The following is a 20479-nucleotide window of genomic DNA, read 5'->3' as shown; positions in this document are numbered from 1 at the left end:
AATCTTGTCACTGAACCTGATCTACTTTGCACTGAACATATGACAGTTGCTGCTGTATTTTTGTGTAGAGAATGTGGGATATATTTCTGCTATCTTTTATCTCTGTGCAGCTATAAAGAAAGACAGGTGTGTGTGTACATTTATACACACACAGACATGCGTGGATGTTTACACACACACTCACCCACACACAGAGAATTGTGCTGGAAAACCCCCTCCCTCTTTTTCGTCTCATCACTACTGAATTAATACACCCTGGACTTTGACTGACATGGAACCTCACTGAAGATTTGGGTCACAGTGTCCAAGTTTGTTTCCTTGCACCAAAAATTTTCAAACCCAGCCAACCAAAGCCTTGCCAAGCATCAATACCCAACTTGGAGATATTTAGAAACAATGCAGCTCCAAGCAGAAACAGTTTCGATTTACCCCATGGGGACACCCCGTGGGTCTTTGGGTTGAGCACCCATTTCACTACACAGAGCAGGTGGAATCTTTTCTTTTGGTCCAACACATAAAACCACCTACTTACCTGGAGTACCTGGAATGGTGATGATAGGCAAGTTGGGAGGCCAGGAAGTCTGATGGATTAGATGAGAACGTTGGTCTAAGAAAGCTCAGAAATACTTTAGTGTGGTTTTGGGGAAGAATTGGGTGTCTCCTTGCTGTTACTCTTTTTGTCTGTTTTACCAGGTTAATCTCTGTGAGATTAACATTGACTCAAGTCGTTATGACAGGTGAGCGTGGTAGTAAATTCTTCCATGTCAAGAAAAAGACAAATTGTACTGTACTGCATATTGTGGCATAGTACTACTAATTGCTGAACTTGATAAATGTCTTCTAATAGGCTCTGTAGTTAATGAGAAAAGATGTTAATTGCCCTTATCTGAAATATCTGTATTTGCAAGGACATTCTCTGGAGCCGTGGATGTCTTCTAACAGAGATTTATTTCAAATCAGCCATTGTTTTCAGCAGTTTTGGAGTCCATTACCCTTCAGTATCAACTGAATCGTCTCCACCCCCATCAAAGTTGTGAGAACAACCAGCTCTTCCTGTGTGTTATTTAGCAGGATATTATTTGGGTATGGAAAACTTACATGTGATACAGCATACTCTGCATCCTGGGCTACAGCAGGAGCATGGCTCATTCTTAAGAGCAGCCAAGAGAGAAATAAACACCTGACAGCAGAAGAGAAAGGGTCTGCAATAGCCCCATTTCCATCCCACTCCCCCCAATCTGGAGTATTTAATTGGGAAAATCATTCTCCGTTGTTGTGTTGTTGAGAGTTGTCAGTCTAATTATGCTTTGATGCAAATAACCATCTTTATTTGTAGAATTCATATTTTCTAGATACTTTCTTTGGAAAATATGCAGCTGAAGATTTAGTGCATTATTATATGAGTAAGTGCATACAAGCCTCATATTAACAATGGACGTCATGATTATTCTTTCCCTTTTAGGATTTCCTCTGGAAACAAGTGGGCAGATCTTTGCATTATTGAGTAGTTTGCTGCTTGTTGCCGACTTTTCCCAGAAACACAAGAGAAAACCAGGCTTACGCAGGAGCCTACATATTCTTCCAGTTTTGAGAGCACTGGATTCCCCTAAGATTTGATTTGTAGTTGGTTTTGGTATGTGCCTATTCTGGTGCAAAGTTTCAGAGCTGTATGATTAATAAATCTTTATGGAACTGAAAAAAAGACCAAGTTCTCACTGAGGTTAAAACATACCTGATTTCCCAGCAGAGAAGTTGCGTGTTTTGTTAGGGGACTAAGGGGCCAATGGGAAGAGGAAAATGTTTCCTTGTGGGGTTTTTGTTTGTTGTAATAAATTGCATTTTCCTTTATGAATCTCTTACATTTTTCAGAACATGTTCAACAGCAAACAGCCAGAAGTTCAAGCTGTAACTGTAAATCTGTAAGCTGACATATGTAGATTCTCTGGCCAAACATTCTTAAGTCAGGATTAATTTTGTAGAGTGAGGTAGAAAAGTCCATTATCTTGCTTCATTTCATAGATATCAGACTTTGCCAGGAAATATAAATCTCCTTTCAAAAATGACAACTATAAAAATAAGAGTTACGATTTTCTTAAATAAAGACATTTTCAACTGAACTTGACATCTTGCTGCTCAAGATGCTGTGGCTTTAGACTGTCTGATACCAATAATTAAACTGAAGTATTTGTGTCCTCAGCTCCCCTTTCTGAATCATATGCTGCCCCTATGTTGTTAACATACTATTTTCTGTTTCATGTCAGAAATGGGGCTGAAGGAGCTCAAAAGTAATCTGGCAAAAGCTGGATGGATTCCCTGATCTGCCTGACACCAAAGCCAGACAGATATTTTTGTGGGCAGAGACAAAGTGGGTGGATGGAAATGGGAATGCTGCTTAAGACTAGTACTGATGCCAGATGCTTCATGGTGACCCACTGAGGATCTGTCTCATTTGAGGTGTTTTCAGACCTCTGAATCCACGTTTCTGGCATTGCATGTTGTTCTAATTTGACTTTCCCATGGAGAGACCTGAGGGTGAGGATACAGCTTCTGGGGGTGGGTGGGAGCAAGACCAGTGCAACATGAGAACATGAGAACGTGCAGCGCTTATTTATCAACCACAATGATTCACTGTGATTGACGTTCACATACCTGAATGTCAAAATAACCTGTGTTTTAAGAGAAACCAGTGACTCAGGCTGTGGTTTTACCTCAGGCTGTTTCCTGATAAATGGCTGAACTGTGCTTGGTCTTGAGAAAACAGTGCTGAGGAACACGACCTCTGTCCTTATATCTGTGTGCATGGAGAGGTTAGGGAGAGGACACCTTTGTGTGGGGGCTGACCTTCCCCTTGTGAGTGCCATGGTCTGTGTGAGGAGCATCACAACTCTCTGAGCTCAGGTCTGATGACAGCTCTGCTTTGGTGATTCTTCAGGGCATTTCTGCTCAGCCCTGATGTGGGAGCATGGTCCTCAGTGTTGGACAGCACAGTTTAAAGGATTGCTATAGAGCGATAAATCACCGTGCTTTAGAATCTCTCAGTTGTGAAACAGAGGTGAAGCTGCCTGGAACTGGTTTCCAGAACTGAAAATATTTCACTTCTTAGAACACGGTGTCTTTAGTGAAAGCAGAAGCAATGCATGTGATGATGCTTACAGGGATTGAAGTATGTTTAGGCTGCTCATTTTTTGAGTAAGATGGTCAACTGTATGTCTTTAGTGTATCTAGATGGAAAGTGTGGACACGGGTCCATATGAATGCTACATAAAGTACCTCATTGGCTTTTATTTAGAGTGATTGACCGTCTGCATAATTCCATCTTATGGTTTTAGGTAGCCTTTCCATCCTTGGCAAACTGCAGAACTCTGCTCCTCCATTCACCTTAAGGAAAGGGACTGTCCTGTGAGAAGAATTTTAGGCCTGGGATGAAATCACTTGTGTATGGCTACAGAGCTGTGGTTGAACTGGCTCAGTTGTCTTTAATGCTGTTTAAATGGATGATTTAAGGTATAGGAGAAGCTTCTCTTGGGAACAGATTCTGTGAGAATTCCTCAAATCCTCTTTGAAGTTAATGGAGGGTATTAAGGGCAGTCAGCACCTTCTCAAAAGAGAAATTTAAATTACTTTGATTAATTTCATTTTATATTTGCATTAACCTGGTTCAGGATTTCTCCCTTCTCCAATCTTTCAGAGCATGTTTTTGATAACTTTGCCCCCTGAGCATACTAGATTTTATGTTGGCTGTTTTGATATTTTTCCCTGAGTGTTGTAATGCTGATTACCAAAGGATCTCGGGCCTTTGGCTTCCTGTGAGAACGAGATAATTACTCTCCAGTAGGCAGCGCATGACGTATAGTATCAGCATTAAGCCACTGGGATTCCAGTCACTAGTGTAGAACAATATTGTGGGTAAATGAATAAGCAGAAGTTTATCATACTTCCTGCATAACAAGGGTTTTGTTAAAGAGACAGTGAAAATTGTTTTCACCCAGGACTGGTGCAAAATGAGTGCTGCAGCAACAACTGTTAGGGAAAAAGATATTGAGGTTGAGTTCTGTGGCTCACTGGATTTTTCTTGCTGAAAAGACAGCTGAATTCTTGTAGCACCAAAGGTGGGTGACAGGGCTGTCACTGCATTTTTGGTGGATGACGTTTATGGGCTTAGGAACATGTATGAAGTGTATAACTGCAAAGTACGGTTTCCAGATGCACCACCTACTTAACTTATGGAAGAAAGTTGTACCAATTAGAAGTAGAGACGCTCCAAATGCAATTTGCTTATTTCACACTCGCCCCCAGGAATCCTGTGTTATGATTTTAGGAGTTGGCCCTGTTTGACCCTGAAATAGATGTGGTTTCTCCCTTGCCTTCGTTATTTCAAGACTGTCAGTTAAAAATAACTTCTGTATTGGGCACAGTGGGAGTGAGTTTGAGAAGTTGAAGTTATATGTAAATCAGTAATAGTGAGAAAATAATTCATAAATGTAATGAGCTCTGTTCTCTTGAAAGACATGGTCAAGTCTATGGTTTGTCCAGGAGATGGGATTAATTATTTTTGTATGAAAATAGTTTCTGTGCCACAGCAATACCGATCTGTTCACTTATGCTGTAGCATGACAAAGTAAATGATGTCTTTGGAGGACTTCTGTTAAATATTCAATTATTTTAAAAATTACTTTCATAAAGTACAGTGTATGTACACATACTCAATAGATGCACAGGTATAGCCCTGTGTATTTACTGAGTTTAAGACATAATTTCATGTGTGCTTGCATAGATACATTTGTACTTCGGCTTATCTCAGAGATAATTGTACTTCTTTAATACCTAAGAATTACAGGGATACTAATAAGGAGTTTCATGTTTAAGATTTTTTTTCCTGCAACTATCAGTTTGTACTGTACATTTAATTGCGAAGTGCAGTTACTTATTTATGTTTTAATTGTGGCTTTAATTTTAAACTGGACATCAGCACTCTCTGCAGGAAACTTACCTGTAGGCCAAGATCAGTATGTTGGTTGCTTTGCTTTTGGTTGAGTCTAAAACTTGAGGGCTGTATCTTTGGAGCCCCAAGAACAACTGTCAAATGAAGGAGTCTGGCTCTTGATGATGTGGTTGATCAAAACTGCAGCTGGGGAGAAGAGCAAGGATGTGTGGAATAAAGCAACCTTGCTATAGGACAGTGCTGATCTGTCTGTGATTGAGATGCTGCTCCATGCACTGAGAGCATGGACAGACCCCTTCATAGCTCAACTCAACCTGGAATTAGGTTCCATTGAGTTTTGGGTCCAGGGCAGTTTGACATTTGTTTATTTCAGGCACCTTGGATGGTCAGTTTGGTTTGGTTTTGTTTGGTTTTATGTGACTGATCTTAACACTTGAATGAGTTGAAGGAAGGGGGCTCTCTTGAATGACCTGGGTAGGAATTTTGCTTTTCAATTAGATTTTGCAGATATTTCCAACACCAAGAATATTTTCATAGTGTTGTTCTTACTTTGAAATTGTGAAACTTACGATGGCTAAGTAAACAGTTTTTTTCCTTTCTCCTTTGTTTTCTTGCAGCCAACTGGGTACATGGAAAACTCTATTTCCTACAGTGCTATTGAAGATGTTCAACTGCTCTCCTGGGAGAATGCCCCTAAGTACTGTTTACAGCTCACAATCCCGGGGGGTACTGTCCTACTTCAGGTACAGTAAACATAAAAATGCAACTTTCTTTCCCTCTTACTGTGAATCTCCTTCATTACTTCTTTCTGTTTCCTGTGCATGAAGTCTTAATTAGATTGACTCAGAAAAGGCAGAGAACTTGGTGCTGTCAAATTATCTAACCACCAGAAAATTTGCTCAGGGTGATAGTTCTGAAACTGTTTGTGGTATTTAACAGTCAGAATGGAAATTTTGGGCCACAGTGATTAAATCTTCTTGCTGCATTTGTGCAGCAAAGTAGTAGACTGTGTAAAGGCACATTGATACAGGCCTGGAATGATTGTATTTTTACATGTAGTCCTATTCCTGCATGAAACAAAGTTAAAAGTTTCATCCTTGAATTCATATAGGAACCCCAGAACTTGCACTGGAACTGGAAGATGCCTGTTTTTAAAAGATAATAAATCTTCACTGAAATATTTCAGTGTATTTGTATGGATGTCTATATATGCTGGTTCTCTGAAGTGTTGTTTTCAAACAGAAGATACTGTGTTTACATTATTCCAGATTTCTTCATCCACTTGTGAGGCTTTATAGGCCCCGTTAGGTCACTGCAAGTTTTAATGACAGAAAAGCACTCCATAGCACTGAGCTTTGGAAATACTCTGGAGTAAGTAGGAAAAGCTGCATGGCCCTCAAAGAACTTTGAAAGGTCATAACTTAAAAATACCAAACTGGCTTCAGCTTAACTCTTGCATGGTTCTCTCTCATGTTTTTCAACATTCTTTGGAAGGTAGTTTATTTGTTACCCTTTGGAATTTTACTTTTTCAGTTGATTACACAGCCATGACTATGTTGTATATGTATTTCATCCAGGTAGGACTGTAAGTAGAAGGTAGGAAGATAAGCCATCATTTCCCAATAGCTAGATTAGGATCCTCATTACTGAAATATTGAAATCTTCCTTGCATAATGCATTAATGGAATTAATTAGACAGAAAATGGTCTCAGTTTCTCAAGTTGGATGATTTTCTCATGATAATTGTGATTCTGCTTTTTCCATAAATTTCCCTAGTGGTGCTAGCATTTATGTTTGTATCAATTTCAACAGATGGAGTAGTTACACCTGCCTTTCCAAATTCTGTTTCCAAGCTTTTATTCTGTAGTTTATGGCAGCTGCCTATTTGGGTCTGCTTAATGGGGTACAAGATAAAGTTTGCACCCACAGCTTCCTGCTGAGTGGAAAGGAAATTGGGAGGGTAGGCAGGCTGTAATCTGGAGCAGCCTGACATTTGTCTCTTTGGAAAAAAAAAAAAAAAAAAAGGAAAAAGAAAATAACAACAAACCAAATGCATAGTTATGTTTGTGAAACAGCAACATCTTAGCATGGATACTTTGGTATTTTCTTCAAAAAGATTGGTGTCTTTATGTAACCTCACAGGAACTCATAAAGAAGTGGAGTGAGCTGGACTCCTGTTTATTGCTGCCTGGCTGAGCGCTCCGGATCAGATTACATTATAACTATGGGAATTTCAACATAATTCAAAATACAAACTATAAAAAATGTTTTTAATATGACTTGGTCCTTGGTAGTATCTTGATTCATCAAATGTGGTTGGTTGGAGGGAGTATAAAATTAGATTTCCCTTATACAGTTGTAATGTGTATTCACAAATCCAAAACAGTTCTCCAAGTTATGTTTAGTCTGCTGAAGAAATCAAGTTGAAAAAGCTGGATTTATGAGGTAGTTGAGTCTAGCAGAAATTCTCTAGTATATGTAACAAAGAGTAGAGGTATCCAAAAGATACTTTAACTGAGGAGCTGGGAAAGTAGCCCTTGCATAGTTCAGTTATTTCCAGATATCCGAGAGACTTCAATACATCTCTGGAAAATTGTGACTTCCGTTTTTTTATGAAATCATTCTGCCCTGCTAATCTGAGCAGCAGCGTGCTCTGATGTCATGTCCAGCTCTACTATCAGGAAATCTATGATAGAGGAACAAGTCAAACTAGTCCAAAACATGTTTCTTCTAAAGTGCACTTTTGCTGAAACCTGAAATTTTATTGTTTTCCAAAGCATTTAAAAAAATTGTAAAAAAAACCCCTTATATATATATATGTATGTATATGTATATGTAAAAAATTCTCAGTGAACTGTTTTGATTACCCCAAATTTATTTCATATTTCTGATGGATAGAAATTTTATATTTTGATCTATGTTTTTGCACATGCTGCATTATAAATTATTAAATACCATGGGGTATTGACATCATTTGATAGAAAATAAAACAGTTTGGTACTTTGAGTCACAGGCTTTCCTAATTTTTTATTTTTGAGAAAAATTTAAGATTCCAATTTCTGCTTCACTTAAGGCAGCATGGATTTATGAAGGGCTGGTCCTGCTTGACCAACCTGACCTCCTATGACAAGGTGACCTGCTTAGTGGGTTAGGGAAAGGCTGTGAAGGTTTAGATTGGCTATTATGAAAAATTCTTCCCCAAAAGTGTTCTCAGGGCATAGGCTGCCCAGGGAAGTGATTGAGTCACCATCCCTGAAGTGTTTAAAAGATGTAGATGTGGTGCCTGGGGACATGGCTTAGTGGTGAGCTTGGCAGTGCTGGGTTAGATGTTGGATTTGATCTTAGAGGTATTTTCTAACCTAAACTATTCTGTGTGAGATGCCACAGGAGAGCCCCTGTCCATGTTCAAGTTTTCATCCCCTCTGTCTGCTGTCACCAGGGTCTATTTCTGGCTTATTAGTGCACAGTAATGAGTCAGAGAGGGAAGAGTGCCATTACCTTTCCTTACATCATCCCAAAGCCCTCCCATGGCAACACTGACCCATCCCAACCTATTTTAACACATGAAATCTGTCAGGCAGCACCGGAGGTGATGCAGCTCCTCTTAGGAAATCAGATCATGATAACAGGATGTGTCTACCTGAGTTTCAGAGGAAGACTTAGTTCTCAGGCAGCTTTATCAGGGCTGGGTTCACATTTAAAAGACTTTTTCATGTGTGGAGTTCTTCACGCTTCAGTGTTTGTTGAATAAGCACAGCTATCTGAGCATTTCACAGCCTGGCATTTGGGGATTCCTATTGTCCCCTGTGGGAGTCAAGGACAATCAGTTTTCTGGGGATCATGGACTGTCAGTTTTCTAGATATGCTGAGGGCTTGTGTTTTCTTTCCCCCTGCCAAATGATGATGTGGCCCCTGGTCCTTTCCATAAGCAGCAATCAAAATCTCAGATATTTTTTCTTCCCTCCGGTTGGGATAGCAGGTGTGAAAGAAGGTGTTGCTGAAGCTGGCTCACAGGCCACAAACTCTTCAGGCTGGGAAATAGGAGCTAAATTTAGCTTTTGATGAAGTGTGAGCTCTTTAGTATCAGGAATAGCAGGGCCTCCTTGAGCTGGGCTAGGCTTCTGCTCTTCTGCTTTCTCTTTGTAAAGCACAAGGTGTGATTATGGTGGTGTGTGGATGATTGTAAAAGAGGATGCTACCCTTGATAGTGAAATAACTGGAAAAACCTTCTGAAATAGATTGAAAAAAACTTTACAGTATAATTTCATGATCTGCTAAACACCAAATGTAGGAAGAGTCCCAGGAAAAAGGCTTGGTATTTCAGTCATGACAGTACTGCCTTGCTTTCCTGTGGTGTCCTTTCTTTTAGCCTTAAAGCCACCACTTCCATCCCTGTCGCTTGTGTTGTTTTATTCATTTCTTGGCAATCGTGTGTAGTCAGAAGGAAAAACAAACAGAGCAGGAAGGCTTGACAAGCACAACAGTCACACGTTCACTCGGTGCTTGACCACGCTGTTTGTGCCAGGGAGTCCCCACGGTAAATGTTTCCATTTGGTTTGCAGTAATCCTTTATTTTAGTCTCCTTGGAGAACCTGCCTTTTGTTTTAAGTGCCAGCCCAGCCAATGCTGCCAGTGTGGAGAGGTCATTCAAGGACCACAACCCAGCAGAGGCAGGGAATATTTTAAGGAGGAAAAGGGCATTTCTATCAATTCCCATCAAATCCTGGGTTCAGCCAGGAGAGTGGCAGGTTTCCCTTGCAGGTCTGCCCAAGTCAGAGGTGCAACACTGGGATCTGCATCAGCACTGTGAAGGTTTTGTACAGCTGTGTGTGTGCCATGGGGCTTGGCTTCCTGCAGCCTTGGGACACTCTGCCGTTCCCATGACTGATAATAAATGGGGGCAGATGTGCTGTTTTATGAGTCCTAGTAATGAATATCTGCTGGAAAAAAAGCATAACAAAACCTCCATCCTTCTGACCAGAAAGCAAGTGAGGGAGAGAGAGAATCACAGTATAAACTCATGAAGAGTCAAAGCCAAAATCTGGCTCATCAAATCCCATTTATTGCCACATCTTTTCAGAAGGCAAAATCCCCTAGAAGCATATGTGTGAAGGACGCTGTTGCAAGGGATAACTTGGGAAGAGTTTGCTACACAGACAAGTCTGTTCTTGTATTCTTCTGAATAACACACATGCCAGTGGCAAGGGATGTTGTGGTTAATTTACTGTTAAAGGAATGGCAGAGGTCTTCACCATAATTTTTAGAGTGCTCTGTTTCTTGCAGAGTTTCAGGTGTTCTGTTCCTCAGTGCCACGCAGGTTCCTATTTAGTCTCCTCTTTTCCTGGGTACAGATTATTGCAGGGGCTGTTAACATTGGCATGAAGCAAGTGTTCAGTTTCCTGTTTTTGTGAGCAAAAAGAAAAACTTGCCTTTAAAATCTTCACTGCTTTTTAATGATAAACTTGTATTCCTACTCATTGACTAAGAAATGAAGTAGTTGGGGTGCAGAGCAAATATTTCTGTTTTCAGCAGAGGTATAAATTTACTCACATTGACCAAAGTTTTGCATATGCAGGCATTTAATCTCTTGCAGAGTTTTTCTTCTGTGAGCTGTCTTTTTAAAGAAGGAGAGTTTAATCCTATGAGTAAAGTTTATACTACAGCTGATCCCAGGTGGCTTTTCCTCTCTGACTGAACCTTGACACCCCAAAAATGGGAATATAAAATCCTTCAGAACACAGTTCCAGGATCAGTTAATCTTAAAAAAAATACTGCGAACATTAGATGTTCTTAAAGTAGATATTCTTCTTCCTCATTGGAATAATAAATAAGCTACAAGTAGTGTTTAATCTTCTTGTGACTTTTAAGAGTTTTACTCCCACATTTTCCTGTTTTCTAAAGTATTTTTTCTACTATATTGTGGTTATACAAAAACAATGTGAGGTCTTGATTGTGCAGGAAGCTCAGCTGAACCATGTCACCCACTACCCCATTAAAGCTGCTGCATTTGAGAACAAAATTATGCAGAATTGGAGCCTAAAGTATTATTTTGCATACCTCTATATGTAAAATTGTATTGAAGTACAGTTAAGAATTGTAAAATCTTCATTGTACTTCAGTCCTGACTCATTACTATTTGTGACAACAGCAGGCAAAACATTTCTAGCTGTTGTTTTTTTTTTAAGTTGGAAAGGTAGCATCAAAAGAGCAGGATAGAACTAGACTCGCTGCGAGGGCAAGGCTGAAAGTAAGAAAAGCTTTCCCTGTGTGGTCAGAATGCCTAAGGAAAGCCTCGTTTAAAGTCTTTTCTGTCTCATTTTCTCCTTTTTATTGTACTCGAGAGCTGAACAAGTAGAGTAAACTATGCCCTCAGCTGCAGTAAAAAACTGTAGGTGTCAGTTCCCAGGAAGTGATGACTTCAGTATAGAAAGCCTGGGTTTGTCAGTGCACACCAGATAAAATTGTAAATGTCTATGTGCAGCCCTATAAATGAATTGTGGTTCCCTTCACTGCTTTATGCTTGGATGCTTGTTGCTTAAACTTCAGAAATGTTGCTCACAATACCCGAATGCTCGAGTAAGTCAGTGCCTGCAGAGCTGGCTGGGCAGCTGAGCACCCACAAGAGCTTGGTGGCTCTTTTTTCATCCTGGCATGCTATGAACTCACTGTTCCTTTGGTAAGAAAGGAATGCTCCTTGTAGTGCCTTCTCAGTGTAAGCCTGAAAAAGAGGAAGGAGGACCAAGGGATGCTGTGCAAGAGTGAGATCTTTGTTTTCCTTTGCAAAAGATGCAGCATTTCCTGCATGGTGCTGTGGTTTTGCTGGGGTCAGGTGGCAGGAAGGGTGCACTGGGAGATTAGTCCCTGCAGCCTGGGAGAGTGGGCAGTGCTGGTGTCAGGATAAGGGTGGTTGGGGTAAAGCACTCAGTCTGTGCTGAAGTAAAGAGTGCTGGTGAGTGGCCATTGGCCTTCCAAGCTTCTCTTACCACTGAGTCCTGATCACTAGTAGAAGTGTGGGGTTCCTCTAAAGGTTTGTTCTTCCATTTTCTGTTGACTTTGCCTTGATTTTCCTGGGAAGTGGTCTTGAGTAACAACCTGAGTTCTTTGTGTTTATAGTGGTTCAGATTTCTAACCTAGACCCAGGTGCCAGTTTGCTTGACCTCTTCCCTACAATAACTCTGTGTAGACAGTGCTTGGTCCCACACTTGGAATGCAGTCACTTTGCTAATTTTACTTTTAATATGCTTTCTGTATATTGCTGCCATAGAGTTGTACAAGTCTTTCCTTTGCCAGTTTTGGATTTGTCTTGCAGCATTCTTTGTTTCTTTTCTCCCCCAGTATTTGCAGTCCACTTGTGCCTCCTCCCCTGCATGATGATGTTGTCCTCACTGACAGTTAGGGCTCCAGTCACTTCCACAATCTATCTACACACAATATTCTCTAGTTATTTGCTGTGGTCTTACAATCTGTACTACTGACATCATTAAATTAGGAGAATAATTAACAGATTTCGATTTAGGGCTTCAGTATTTTTTCTTACTTTTAGACCAGGGACTGAATTGGGTTGACATTTTGCCTCTTTGAATGAAATACTTCCTTCCACTAGAATAGTTTTGATTTTATTGATTTAAATGACAGTATCTTAATTTGTATAGTTCCTATAAACTCAGTCTTCCTAATTTTTTTAAGGATGTAGTGGATCTTTACCTTGCAGTATTATTGATACAATTGCTTAGTTTGCATGAAGCCAACAAAAACCTTCAGTTTTACTTATTCCTTAAAGGGCTTTGATGTCAGAATTTGGAAAGGTGGTTTTTTGTTCTCCTACATGAACCACGTGTCTCCTTAATAAAAGAAAAAAGGTTCAATTTGAAATTAAATTTTTCAAAGACATCTGTTGAGGTTTTAGACCATTCTCTCTGGGCAAAGATAAGAAATGTATATTTCCTTCATGTCTTATTAATTATGTTAAAAATATTCTTCTGTCTTTTTGTGACAAATCGTTTTTGACCTGTTCATTGTATTAAAATGCAGTATAAAGTTTATTGAGTTGAAATTGAATTCTATTACATACAGGTAAAAAGTCTGTCTTGTGTTATAATGCCCACATATACATAGAACACTGTGTAAATAACAGAAAATCATTAAATGTTGGCTGACTGAAATATCCTGAAGATCTGCACTCCAATTATTTTTACAATTTTTCATTGCATGCAAAGAGGAGAAAATAGAAAAAGAAGTTTTTTATTTACATTTATAGCAATTTCATATTCTGATATGTCAGCATTCTTCATGAAATAGAAAGTTATGGATAAATTCTGTGGTCAGCCAAAATTATTTGTAATATATTTATTCCTGCTTTATTGCCTTGACATCTACTGGAGGAACAATTGATTCTCATTAAGATATAAATATGTAATACATATATAAAAGGATATTACTCCATTTAATTCAGAGTTATCAGTCCAGATATATGTCACTGAACCATCAGTAGCTGACCTTGAGATTAAACATGTTTTTGGTAACCATACAGCATTTTTGCTTCTGGTACTCCTGCCATTATCAGTGAACTGAATGAGTGTTAGGAGATTAAATACATTTTGTACTGTGGATTTTGAATGCTTACCTGAAAAGGTGTTGGGGAGTGAAACTTGTTAAGTGATGCTTTAATTTGCAAGAAGTATGTGTTTTTTGACTGGCAAAGAACCTCTCTTTTTTTTTTTTTTAAACATGGATTTATAGGGTAACCTGTAATTTTCACTGTTTCTGTAAAACATTTTGAAATGTGAGTAGAAATTGCCTGTTGGCAGTGTTGAGGTGGAGCTGGAAAAGCCAAAGGGCATCTCTACCCACTCAAATATTTCAGACTTATGTCACCTTGTTAAGGCATGCATATTTACGTCACTGTACATGCTTTCATATTTTTTGATACCAAGCCTTTTGACCTTTGGGAGTGTTGAACTGTTCCTCCATTGGCTACGACCTGGCTTCACACTGGGAATTTCTGGCAGCTGTGCTTAATACAGACAGAAATGGGTGATGGCTGGGAGTGATTATTGCAACATTTATGCTGTTGCTGCAAACAGTCTGTGCGTGTATCTGCACGTCTGTGTGTGCTGTGCTTTTCACTGTTTTAATATCACTGAAAGAGCTAAGACATTATTTGAATTGCTTTGGGGCCAGCTGAGGAGCAGGACAAGAAAAGAAACCAGAGTGTGGAAAAAACCCACCCCTCCTGTTAAAATGTCAGCTCATCTTCCTACTCTGCTTTTAGTAATTAATGGCAGAGGCAAATGACCCACAGGTGACTGAATTCATGGAGGATTCTTCACAGTCTTTGAGCTGGACAGCATTTCCTAGGAGCTTAATATTTTGTAAGGTTTTGGTTCAGTATTTTATAATGCAGCGAGGTCTTTGTGTCACTAGTTATAATATAAAGTACCTGAGTGACCTGAAGCAGCAGTAGAAACTAATGATTCTGTCTGTAACTTTTCTTTATTGCAGGCTGCAAACAGCTACCTGAGGGATCAGTGGTTCCATTCTTTGCAGTGGAAGGTAAGTTCTGTACTTCATCTTCTTCATTCTCTGCCTTCAAGAGTACTTTTTTAGAGTTCCCTGTTTATTCACTGTCAAAGCCCTGAATGGATAAAGTCTTTTCTTGCAGAAACCCTAACTCAGAATATATCCACAGTTTTAACATGTCTGTGTCACGAATGAAGTGAGCACATTGACTTGTTACACAGCCCAGCTTAATCAATGTGTGACTGGCTTCAGAAAGTAGATAGGCAGTTAATTCACATTTAGAGCACAGATTGGATGGTTTTAGTTTTGTACTGTGAAGTGTAATATGCTACAGTGAGTACACCTCATCATATCCTCTGGACTCTTGGGATATTTTGAGGTTTTTTGGTTGATTTTTATTTTTCTGAGAAGCAAGGGACAAAGAGTATCTTTTAGAGTTGTTTACTGTATGTGTAACATCAATCAGTTATGCATCAGTCTGTGTTTATACTTTAGGATGATTTGCAATTAAAGGCAGTTTCCATTTCAGAGACCTCAAGCCCTTTCTCATTTTCAGTGGGAACAATGGACTGATTGCCCTGGGTAGGGAAAGTGGATCACAGTGACAACATTGTCTCTCAAAAACAGCACATTCCTCATTGAAAACTGTAGCTGCTGACCTTTGGATGGAATCTGTATGGATCTTTGATGCACTTGGAAACGAGTTTTGGCCAGATGCTGGATATGGTTGTCCTCCCTTGCCTTGCAGTGGGAAACACAAGCAGTAGCTTTTCAGCTCAGGACTTGTCTTCAGCAGGGTTTCAGTGAAGTCAGCCAAGTTGGCTGTGCAGCTTATCAAGATTCCAGCCTGCTGACAGCAACCACATGGAAAAATATACGGAAAGCCCTCCCACCAAACTGGTTTTGTTGTAGGTGTATTTGATAGTTGCAAAATAGTTGTGTGGCAAAACTACAGTGTTGGTGTGCTTTATGTAGCCATCAGTGTCTGGCAGAATCGTGTTCTGAGCGGTTCCAGGTTCTTATCAGCAAAGCCAAGTGTTGAGATCTCCTTTCCCAGACCACTGGCATATTCTCCAGCCTGTTACCCTGATTGCCCAAACGAGAGTGGGACGGTAGTGCTGATAGCAGGAGGCTGGGTTGTGGTGTAGCACTTTATTTTGGCCTCTTGACAGTATCATTAACACAGTACCCAGCCAGCCTTGATGTCTTTGCAACTCCTGAGGATAACAAAGCACTTAAAGCATTCAGAGGCACTATCTCCATGTGGCTATTATTTTCTCTCCTGCTTTGGCAGGGAGGGATGATCAGAGAAAACGTGGATAGAAATGATGGAATTTATTTTTCTACTTTGCCCCCAGTCAGGATAGTTGTGGTACCAGTGTGCTGGTGGCTGATGCCCCCTTTGTTCCTGCAGTGAGAGGAGAATTGGGGTTGGAGGTGCAACTCTGGAAAACATCAAGATATGGTAAAAGATGCAACATGGCCCTGCCATTCAACCCACCAAATAAATTCTTAAAAAAAAAAAAAAAGGTAAAGAAAGCAAGCCAGGCTAGACAGAGTGACCTGGCTTCCTTACATGCCTTTCAGTCATGGAGAAGGAGCTTTGCTCTGTGGGAGTTGTTTTTAAAGTATTTCTTAAACTTTCCAGTGCTCCTGACCCAAGCCTCTCATTTTGGGAAACTTTGAGTAATTTAACTTGGTGCAAAGTAGAATTTATTTTTGCTTCCCTGCTTCCCTCCCCACCCCCATTAAATTTGTTTCTGAAAAACAAGTGAAACATTATCTTGATTTGAAAGCCCTTCCCTTTACCAAGAATAGCAAATAGTGTTTTCCCATAAGAACAGTGACAGGGTTTAGTTACTGCCTAGGTACTTGGCACTAAGAAATTCCTCTTTGCTAAAAAGGAGGTAATTTAGTTTTTGGGTTTTGTTACCTAATAGTTGAGAAGAAGAGCAGCTGGTAACTTTCTGCTCTTCAGCAGGTTTAAGTGAGATCTCAATGGGCTGAAGAAGCAGGACAAGCTGTCAGTGTAGAAGGGAAGTGAGGGAGTGGAGAGTTGGGTGTCTATCTTAGTGAAGTCTATCACTTTACTGGCACTGTAGCCTATGACTTTAAGAGCTAGGTTCATCTCACTCCATAATTTGTATGGTTTGATGATTAAGCAGGTAGTGAGGGAACCCACAAAAAAACAGGAAACCTATTCTTCTGGAATGGGGCATTTACACAAAGCACCAGCTGGCAGAGAGATCTCCGCAGCTGTATTATAATTGGGTGGTTGTGCTGATGAATGATATATTTGTCCAGTGGTCTTACAAATAATAGGTCAAAACATTTCTGTGGGATGTAGAACACAGATGCAAACCGGTGCAGATAGCTGTAACAGTTGTTCAGGGGAAAACATTCAACAGAGATGATCTTGCTATTCTTTGTACTTGTGTGGTGGGAGCATTTAGGGAGCCCAGCTGAACCCACAGCCCCAGTGTTTTTGGCACTAGATTTAAGTTTCGTTTTCTGCCCAAACAGGGCTGGAGGAATCCACTGTACAGACAGCAAACTGATATTCTGAGAACTTCCAGCAGCGGGGATTGCCCCCTCTTAAATTACAATTGTGGGAGCAGATTCATATTCTGTCAGTGTCATTCTGACTCTTTTTCCTGTGCTTGAAGCCTTGGGAGTCAGATGCTGTGTGTACCCTGACCTACATGGGAAATGGGTAGGAACAGTCAATAGCTTTGTCTCAAATATTTGGGGAAGCTCTAGATTCAGACACATACACTGGTTTTGTAGGAAGGTGCTAAGGTTTGTGAGAGAGCTTTGATATGGTGCAGTTTTAAGGTTTAACAAGCTGTGGGAATTCAGTTTGCCAACCAGCACCCTGGAAATTCTTTTTGTTCTAGAGACAAACGTGGAAATAAAAATCAAGACTAATTTCTTCCTGCAACCCAAAGAATAATAAAAGAGATGGTACAGATTAACAGAAATGAAAGAACCAAACACATAATTATCCATGTTTTAGATCCAGCTCCAAGAGGTTTTATGTGTCATCCAGCTAACTAGCTGTCAAGATGCTTACACAGCATCTTGTTGTGTCTTTTTCCTTGACAAGAAAAAAGTTTTAGTTTTTAAAAACTAAAAACTAAAGTTTTTAGTTGTGTCTTTTTCCTTGAATACTGTGCTCAATGAAGTCAGCAGGAATGTAGGGACAGCATGAGTTTTCCTTATGTAGTCACCTTCTCTTTGGGTTTTCCATTTCAAACCCTTCCACTAAGGGTTAGTCATAGTTCCTCATTTAATCTGGATATCAATGAGTATCACAACTCCTGAAGGATTATTGGCCACCTCAGCCTATATTTAGAAATCCTGATTTCCTTCGGGTTGTAGCTAAGCCAAATTATCTTTGTCCAGAGAATAAACAGTACATGTTAACAACTCTCCAGCTCCTCAAACATAAATCATTAATCCATTGTGTAAGGAAAGTTCCTCTAGACCAAGGAGGTTGGATTGAAACCATGATACATAATCTTTGGTATGTGGAAGCTGATAAGTCATAACTGTATCAATAAAGATAACAACACTTTCTGTGCATATACAAAAGAGAATAACACATGCAGTTCATTTCCCTCTCTGGATCCAGGGCAGATACAGTGGTAACCAATCACTTCTGTAGGGGATGGATACAGCTACACTTGGCAAGACTTTGTGTGCATTTGTAGTGCTGAGCAGAGAGGTACCATCCTCTAGAAAATGTGTAGCCCCATTGTACCACATACTAAAAGTATTAATCATCAAAAGGTACACTTGACTAATTTAGTACCATGTTACATTTTGGTTAGAAATGATTAGTGAGGTTTTTTTCCCAGGAATCCTTAGGTCTTCTCTCATGGTGCAGAGTACAGGTATAGATGTACATTTTTTAGTGTGAATTAAGCTAAGTTCAAGCGGGGCATGTTGCACTTTTTATTGTGATTGATAGTAAGCCCTGAACACTGCCCTCATTGTGGGGTGAGTTGCTCGTGTTTTCTGGTCAGCTGGGTGATGCAGCAGTCAGAATGTCAGTTGACAGCCTTTGGGGGAATGTCCTGAATTGACACAATACAGAAAGAACAGACCCAGGTCTGCAGGAAAGCATGAAGCATGACTCAAACTGAGCTTTGTGTTGACCTGGATCTTCTAGAAAGGCTTGCCTGTACCTCGTGTTTCCCACTGATGCTTTTAACCAGTGCCCGTGTGTCCCCTAATGAGTTCTGCTGCTTGGTTAGGGAGTTTACACATCTCTTAGCAGGGACAGTGCAAATGTGTTAATTGTAGGATTGTTTAGGTTGGAAGGGACCTTTGAACATCATCTGGTCCTCTCTCCACCCACGCCATGCTTGTCCTCACGCAGTGCAGGGTTTACTTTGAGGTGGTAGGAGGTTGCTGAGCTGAGGGGAGCAGCCCCCTCCCCATGCTGCTCATGATGCAGCCCAGCATACATGCACACCCCTGACTTGCAGTCAACACTCACATTACTTTTTGTTTTAAAATTCATTTTCAACCCAGACTCCATGTTTTGAATCCCATGAATTAGGAAACTGGAACAATGTTGTCATTTGGGATTTGCAAACATTTTGCATTGAATACTAAAACAAGCGATGTTGGCTTTTGTTCAAAAACTTTAATTTTGGATTAATACTTCCCTAGTTCTCATAGGGATTGTTCTATCTGTGTCTTCAGGAAACAGATACTTCCATGCACAAGCAGCCCTATTAATTGCAAAGGGATTGACTGTCAAATAAAGTCATACTTGACCTGAATGATGATATGCGCTCTGGTCTTTACTGTGATCAGGTTATGACTTTCTTGTTCATTAGTATTGAATGCTTTTTATGCAATAGCCATGGGTGAGTATCAGTTTTTGTATCAAATGGTGAATGTTCAATGTGAGTTACTCTTCTTTCAAATGTAAAACTGCAGAGTATTAAGTTAAGAGCAACTGTTCTCAAAAGTGTGGTAAAGCCTTCCTTGTGTAAAGCACCTTTACGGCTTTGTCACCATGGTAATGATTAAAAATAGTGCTGATACAGGAGTGGTGGTTATATAGATTTTTAAATGATGACATTAAAGACATTTACAGCCTTGAATCTCAGTAAATCTTGCCTTAAAACTGTGAGATCTGGAGAAAAATCACATTGGATGTAGTTAAAATGGCCGGTGTGTTTAGTGTCCTAATTTATGATCTGAGAGAGGAAGGTTTGGTACCCAGTGACAATTCCATAGCCCTGTGCTCTACTGCATAGTGAAAATACTATTTGAAGGCTCAGCAGTTCTTGGGAGTGGTAGTCCTGGACTTCAGACCTCTCCTTGGTGGTTACCTAGCACACAAAATCATAACTCTCTTGGCTGTTTCTTTGCTTTCTTTAGCTGAAGCACTGAGGTATTTTCACAGAACAGGGAAGTTTCCATTTTCTTTCTTTGAGGTAAAACAATAAATAATTATGATACAATTAGTCCAATGATGGCTTTTTCTTTTGTGTTTATGTGCAAGTCAATAATATAACGATGGGAACCAAAGCTGTGGAATTAAGTTTTGCCTTTCAAAGCCTCAGGGCTTTGGGAGCATTTTGGGCTTCGATGACACACTAGTTTTGGAAAAGCAGGTTTATTGCTTGGACAGATAAAAGGAAGCACACAAGATTTTGGCTGGTAGTTGTACTCTTCCTCTGAAGTGCTTGGGTACCAGTTATGGGAGACCATGAAGAGGTTTTCAAGATATCCTGCCTTTCCTCTGCGTCATGTTGCTCTTCTAGGCCAGCCTTTGTAGGAAACAGGTGTGGGATCTAAGGGATGTATAAATGGATCTGTGTTGCCAAGGAGTGAGACTGGTACCAGTTTGAAAGTTTGAGCTTTCTGGTGAACATAGTGAGACCATTTTTCAGTTTTTGATGACGTTCCTCATGGTGAAGTTGATGTTTGCTGGCATGGTTTGTTCTTTTCTATATGAAAGGTAACATGAAATGCAGCTGTGTGTGCCTGCTGTTC

The 20479-nt window shown here is 40.0% G+C and overlaps 1 protein-coding gene across 3 annotated transcripts in view; it reads left to right on the top strand.

Annotated features, from left to right (window-relative positions):
* Nucleotides 1-20479, top strand: part of CMIP (c-Maf inducing protein) — a 130408-nt gene that overhangs the window by 64243 nt on the left and 45686 nt on the right. For 2 of the 3 annotated variants that reach the window (XM_015640182.3, XM_015640184.1), the window contains exons 2-3: nt 5560-5685; nt 14444-14494. In XM_015640182.3, the coding sequence (XP_015495668.1) occupies nt 5560-5685; nt 14444-14494 (177 nt within the window). Of the gene's footprint in view, nt 1-4089; nt 4110-5559; nt 5686-14443; nt 14495-20479 lie in introns of those variants that run through there. The other variant, XM_033517161.1, reaches the window with a different exon arrangement.

Source organism: Parus major, chromosome 11, assembly GCF_001522545.3.
Source record: "Parus major isolate Abel chromosome 11, Parus_major1.1, whole genome shotgun sequence".
Taxonomy (NCBI): domain Eukaryota; kingdom Metazoa; phylum Chordata; class Aves; order Passeriformes; family Paridae; genus Parus; species Parus major.
Note: the sequence above shows the minus strand (reverse complement) of the source record. Positions and strands in the feature narration are given on the sequence as shown.